The sequence below is a fragment of the Acipenser ruthenus genome, chromosome 2, assembly GCF_902713425.1.
Source record: "Acipenser ruthenus chromosome 2, fAciRut3.2 maternal haplotype, whole genome shotgun sequence".
NCBI classification, from domain to species: Eukaryota; Metazoa; Chordata; class Actinopteri; order Acipenseriformes; family Acipenseridae; genus Acipenser; species Acipenser ruthenus.
The window spans coordinates 12,031,970-12,039,344 of NC_081190.1; the positions used below are offsets into that span (position 1 = coordinate 12,031,970).

Here is a 7,375-nt window from a genome sequence, read left to right on the forward strand (position 1 = left end):
ACTAATGATTATAGTTTCCAATCTGGATGCAAAAAAAAAAAAAAAAAAAAAAAGAATACACCTTGGTTAACGAATATGAATCTATTCACGTAAGATATGAAAGCTATTGAATAAGCTATAGGGACGTGGATTTTGGTTAAGTTTTATGAACGTTATGGCCAAATGTTTTGCATCACTCTATAGAATTTACATATATTTTGCTTCATAAAGTCGAATGAAACCTGCTGAATAATGTTACGTTAGCTTATTGAATTGCATACTGCTTGGTATTTTTCCATATAGTTAACAAAAAACGGACACAAATTGAAAAATGTGACATTTTTAAATCTAACATGAAATTATATTATGGCTTTCGGTAGCCTTCTGCGATATAATTTCGCATTTTCATTGATTACATGGTGTTAAATAAAATATCAAAATCATGTTCGTATATTTTGTTTTATTTATAAAAAAAAATGAATGATGTCTCAACCCTAAAATTATAGGTGCTGTAACTGAATCAGATTGAACAGGAATGCTTGGCACTGTCAAAAAATGGAAAGATATCTGTATTTTTGCTCCAGTTGCAAAAATGTCCTGGCTATGCCAGTGTTCTGAGTACTTCTGGGTTCTGATGCTCCAATTGGGTTATCATCATTTTTCTCTAAAACTGCCTCTGCCTGGATAGGAACTTGCTTTCAGCTGGTCTGTGGAATTCTGACTGGGACGACTGGCTCCTCCCACAAATCCTGCACCTCCTCTTCATTGACGTTCCAGTGCTGTTCTCGCCGTCTTTAACACACCTATATAAACACTAGGATAGCTGGGCAGACAAGATGAACACATTTAAAAAGCTGAACCCGCCAGCCACTTGCGACTTGTGCAACAAATCATGTGGGTAGTGGAAGGGCATTGTGTGATTCTAAGCAAGAAAATGACTTCAAGGAACTCAGCGGAGACTCCTGGTGGTGACATGTGATACTGCATGGTGCTTTCCATTGCTTCAGGTTTCGCGCTGTTAAGAAGCGGTGTACTGAAAGACACTAACCAATTTACAGCAATAGAGAGCACCCCTGCACCCTTCAGAAATCCCAGCTGTATTCAGGAAACTGACTTCACAGACAGACCGCACCGATCCTTGGGTTATGGAACTGGCTTCCACAGACATCAAAGATGGGCTAGCCACTCAGGTAGGCGGTGTATTTCATTATCTTTTCTTTTTTTAAAAATACAAAATCCCCATGTTAGTGACAAAGAGACCTGACACTACGGGAGGGAGTGCAGCACACAGGTGAACTTAAAACAGTTCAGATACTGCAGTACTGGAGACTGATCCTGCACAGGTGAACTTAAAACAGTTCAGATACTGCAGTACTAGAGACTCACCCTGCACAGGCGAACTTAAAACAGTTCAGATATTGCAGTACTGGAGACTCACCGCTGCTCCTGATGCTGCTCATTCTTTATATATATATATATATATATATATATATATATATATATATATATATATATATATATATATATATATATATACAGTACTGTGCAAAAGTTTTAGGCAGGTGTGAAAAAATGCTGTAAAGTAAGAATGCTTTCAAAAATAGACATGTTAATAGATTATATTTATCAATTAACTAAATGCAAAGTGAGTGAACAGAAGAAAAATCTAAATCAAATCCATATTTGGCGTGACCACCCTTTGCCTTCAAAACAGCGTCAATTCTTCTAGGTACACTTGCACAAAGTCAGGGATTTTGTAGGCATATAGTCAGTTTGTTCGCTGAAGGGCTGGAGAGCGGTACACGAATGAGTGTCTGCAGGCAACAGTGAAGCATGGTGGAGGTTCCTTGCAAGTTTGGGGCTGCATTTCTGCAAATGGAGTTGGGGATTTAGTCAGAATTAATGGTCTCCTCAATGCTGAGAAGTACAGGCAGATACTTATCCATCATGCAATACCATCAGGGAGGCATCTGATTGGCCCCAAATTTATTCTGCAGCATGACAACGACCCCAAACATACAGCGAAAGTCATTAAGAACTATCTTCAGCGTAAAGAAGAACAAGGAGTCCTGGAAGTGTTGGTATGGCCCCCACAGAGCCTTGATCTCAACATCATCGAGTCTGTCTGGGATTACATGAAGAGAGAGAAGCAACTGAGGCTGCCTAAATCCACAGAAGAACTGTGGTTAGTTCTCCAAGATGTTTGGGCCAACCTACCTGCCAAGTTCCTTCAAAAACTGTGTGCAAGTGTACCTAGAAGAATTGATGCTGTTTTGAAGGCAAAGGGTGGTCACACCAAATATTGATTTGATGTAGATTTTTCTTCTGTTCACTCACTTTGCATTTTGTTAATTGATAAATATAAACTATTAACATGTCTATTTTTGAAAGCATTCTTACTTTACAGCATTTTTTCACACCTGCCTAAAACACAGTACTGTATATATATATATATATATATATATATATATATATATATATATATATATATATATAGTTTCAAAAGAAGAAGTTTGCACCTTCACATTAGACAACGAGACACGACTACATCACATGCATTTCCAGTTTTAATCACTAGAGGTCAGCAACGACTTACAGATAATAGAGTATCTGCAGAATAACGGATCGGATAACTGTTGTACTGCTGATTTCTAAATCTTATGTAAAACATAGCAATTGTGCATGAATAAATATAAACATAGGCTGCAGAGTCGCTGTTCAGTATTTCACTACAGTGAAAAGAAATATTGGTATTTTATATGTATTACTAAGTTCCTATTCTTTACTGAAGGCAAATCCATCTTAAATCATGTAGCCGCTGTATAATAGGTGGGTGTAGGTAAACAGGATCCTCACTGTAACTGCACAGCTATACAGCACTATAGTGTAGTGAGTAGAGTACTGTACACTTAATATCCTCACTGTAACTGCACAGCTATACAGCACTATAGTGTAGTGAGTAGAGTATTGTACACTTAATGCCAATTGAATGTTACCAGAACTGTAAGCATGCATGTAACATTAAGCAAAATATGATGAAAGAGAGGAGCTGACATAAAGAATTGTAAACATCTTCCACAAGGCAGCTTCCTTCTGGAACTGAAGAGCGTGATTCGACTGTAGACTGAAGCACGTCTAACTAAGCTTCTCCAATAAAATCCATGGGCGCAGCTGCCAGAAAGTCTTGTGTCTTGTGGGTATAAGCAAAGTGTAATAGAGCAACACAGTTTGTAAACCAAGGAGCAGAGCCAGCACTCAACAGGACAGCGTATAGAAAGACCAAGGGAATCCCAGGAAGAAACACAGACTCGTCATCAGACAGTATTGTTGCCAAATCTAAAAAAAGGCCAGCCGATCCAGCCCTTCACTGATAAAACAGCGGAAGCCTGTCTTTTTATAGAGTATAGAGCTCTGCGGCTGGGACTGGGGTCTGTCTCCAAACAGACACTCAGGAGGAGAATGGAAGGAGTCACCGTCAGGCACTGGCTGAAATGCCCAGTCCGCTACCAGGCCTGGTTTGTAGAGAAGGACCTGGAGGAATGCAAGGAGGAGCACTCCTTATTCGCCCTGCCGGGGCCCTCCGTCCCAGGGCTGAAACTGGGGAGCGAGGGAGCTGCCACTGGAGAGACAGGCAGGGAGCCTGCTTTCCAGGTGCTGTTAGACGTGGCTCAATTCCGCCCTGAGGAGATCCTCATTCAGGTGTACGAGGGCTGGCTCCTGGTGAAAAGCAAGCATGGGCCCCGGATGGACCAGCACGGCTTCATCTCCAGGAGCTTCACTCGCCAGTACAAGCTGCCAGACGGGCTGCATGCGAGAGGCCTGAGCGCTGTGCTGTGTCATGACGGGATTCTGCTGGTGGAGACGAGACACTGAGCTGATGAAAGAGTTTCATTCGCTGTTTCAAGAGGCTTTCTTTGAAGTTCGCCCATCAGCACAAGAAGAGAGAGAGATTCCATGTTAAAAGTTGGTCTTGTTCAACATATACAGACAGAAACGTTTGAAGTGTTTTGTTAAAGTGGTGAAGGCTGTAATTACCTGTACTGTTCAGTGTGTTAAACAACGACATAACTTTATATTTCAGTTAAAATGGATAGAAATTAAATAACTTCAATGTATCTTTTGATTTTTTTGTATTTTTTTTTTCACCTGTAATGATCTGGTACACACACAGAAAAGACCATTAGGACAAAGGGATTATAAAGGCAACTGTAAATATATACAATGCATGTTCTTCAGATCTTTGCTGGAGGCCTGAAGCATTCTCAACATTTTGTTTTTCAGGCTAATGCCTTTGTCAGTGTCAGTAATGGCAGTGTCAACAAACACTGGCTAGGAAACATAATACGGTTATAAAGCCTTCTTTGGGAGGCATCTCTGGCAAGTTCATACAGACAGGTGGGTGTTAAGGGTGTAATTGCTATTATCTGAATATAAATGATCTGAAATCCGTATTTTCATTGTGAGATGGGAGTATGGTCCTAGCTTGCCTTGTGAAATAGAAAGCGCAGGTGGTGTGCCACATTCTTCCTTTAAAACCCCCATGATGAAAAATGCTTTTCTCATCAGCATCGTTCAGAACTGATAACCTTTGAAACTGGAACAGCACACTAGCATGAACACCCACTTGATGATGTGTTCAGAGTGACTTCAGTTCTAACTATAGAGCTGGAATGCACAGTGCTGTGGCGTGCCAAGCTCAACACAGCCTTGATACAATCTGTTGTGCTGAATTAGAACTATCTCCAAAGAGAATCCAGCACTTCTAAATATGGTGATCTCCCAGTGTTCCAAGATCTGCAGAAAACCAGTCTAGGAAATCACATTTTTAGCCTTTTTAGAGACATCCATTTTCTTGTTTACGGTGTGTAGTATTTTAATTTCCCTCTTAAATTGCATACATTCACATGACATAATCATTGCACAGCACTGTGTGCATGGCGAATATTACACACAGGCACATAGCAGAGCTGTACAATTTCGTTAATGTGATATTTTTTTGTATGAAATACAAATAATTATGAAATTTTATTTCTTAAGAATACTGTACAAATCGCGGTATTGGGCTAATTTCACGATTTCCGCGCAGCCCCTGAAATCGCGATTTTCACAGGGCCTTATTTTTTAAACCTTGTGTCAGTATACACCATGTATTATAACACACTGAAACACTGTGTCAGTATACACCATGTATTATAACACACTGAAACACTGTGTCAGTATACACCATGTATTATAACACACTGAAACACTGTGTCAGTATACACAATGTATTATAATCCATTCCATGTCAGAAACAGTCAAATTGTTAGATCGTCCTGGCTTTTTTTTTTATTTCACATTTTTTTTACACGTAGAAAACAGTAGGCAACAGTAGGTATAGCCTATCAAATTATTTCTGTTGCCTACCAATTTCCTGGCGTATTAAAAATGTTCTGAACAGAGCGCACACAACTAAAACAGTTCAAACGCGCTGCTAAGCTGCTGCTCTCGCTTGTGTTGAATTCATTTGCCACACAGACACTGAATTATTTATTATTTTTTTTAATTATCTGCACCTCCTTGAGTCATATAATACAACGGTAATGATAAGGGGTGCGTTCACTGAGATAATTCTGCGCAGATTCTGTGCAGAATCTGACCAATTTAGCCAACCCATTGGCTAAATTGGTCAGATTCTGCACAGAATCTGCGCAAAATGATCTCCGTGAACGCGCCCTGTGCATTCCATGAACTCCCGCCCCGGTAAAAGCCAACTGTGCAATCTATGGGCTACATCCTTTTCTGATTTGAGTCGGAGATCAGAAAACACGATAGACTGACAGGAGAAAGAACCAATAACAAGCAAGGAGTGCCCGTTAGATTCTGAAATGACCAATCGCCATTTAGTTTTTTGTGTTTTAGGTGTTTAGAAATGTTATGTGCTCAACGTTAGTGTGGTAGAGAGGACTGAGAAAGCGGTATTGCTGAGCAGTGTGTCTCCCAGTTAAATAAATAGAATTTGCAGTGTTATATTGTTTTTTTTTAAAAAGTGCTGGGCATCGAGAAAATATCGACCTGGTTGTAGACATATTAATTAAACGGAAAGGAAAATAAGTAAATACATTTAGGCACTCGCGATCACGAAAGGGTCTGCAAAGGGGAGCCTAGTCACGTGACCTGGCCTCTTTACCGGCTTGTCCTATAACTCATTATTCAATTTTATTTTCAATTTAAAAAATATGTATTCCTCAAAACTGGTCATATGTGAGGGCTTTCTCACAATAATTACATTTGTTAAAGCAACTATTCAGGTTGTTCTGTAAATAATAGGTTACAGAAATATACAGCATTTCAGTAAAAAAAAAAAAAAAAAAAATGTGTAAAATTAACCAAAAAAAAAAAAAATTCTAAAAACATTTAAATAGCCAAATTGGAGCCACTATAAACAAAAGAGAAGTGTAGCTAATTTTATTATTATTATTATTATTATTATTATTATTATTATTATTATTATTTATTTTAATTTTATATTTTATGAAACAAAATGCATAAGAAGCAGCTCACACTACAAAACTTTCTGTAGCCAATAAGAAACCAAATGCATGTGAAAGCTTACACCCCACAGCAGAAGCAGCAGAATGAATTCGATTCTGGCTGCAGAAGCCAATGAAGTTAGTCAAGAAACAGGAAGTGTCATAACTCGGCTAGGTTCAGGTCACAAAGCCTTTGTGGATGCTAACAGGTGTTACCTGAGCCATGAAATCTCATTCATTCTTTACCTTCCAAGGCACAGATTTGCATTGCGTGGCCACGATGAGACTCTGAGTCTGTTAACAAAGACAACTCTTTGGAGCTGCGAGATCTTCTTCTGAAATATGACGCAGAGATTAATGAAAGAGAATGTTCTCCTAAGAACAGACAGAGATATGCGGCTGGTCATGTACAAAATCAACACTGCCTTATTTTTGTGTCCAGATACAAAAGAATACACCATTTTGTTTGCCTAAGCTGCTCTCGGACCCCCACATATAATTTGCCTACTTCAGACATTCAATTGCCTACCATTTCTGTGAACCCTGTGTCTGCCCCTGGTGCTCAGCACGTTGACAGCACAGTGATTTATTATATACAAAAATAAAATAAGTAAACGCATGGATTACTTGATTAATAATTCTGATTATGTGTTTAGTCATTCATATTATGCTTAACTTCATGGACCATGACTATTTTTTTTATTGTATTTTATGTTGGAAGTGCCACCAGCCAAGTCAGTCTTTTTAGGGCTTCAGAGTTGCTACAGCTTCAATGAATTGAAGACAGAAATGTCCCAGCATTGCATGAATAAACCTAGTGATGCAGCGGATATCGTCTAGGCTTCATTTTTGCAAAGATCTCGACCATGACATCAAAATCAGGG

The 7,375-nt window shown here is 39.1% G+C and overlaps 1 protein-coding gene across 1 annotated transcript; it reads left to right on the top strand.

The window, feature by feature from the left end:
- Positions 1–3,040: 3,040 nt before the first annotated feature.
- LOC117403707 (heat shock protein beta-3-like) lies at positions 3,041–4,084 on the top strand. Its single transcript, XM_034925340.2, has one exon. It carries the CDS (start codon positions 3,439–3,441, stop codon positions 3,850–3,852), a length of 414 nt encoding a protein of 137 aa, XP_034781231.2. The 5' UTR covers positions 3,041–3,438; the 3' UTR covers positions 3,853–4,084.
- Positions 4,085–7,375: the final 3,291 nt, after the last annotated feature.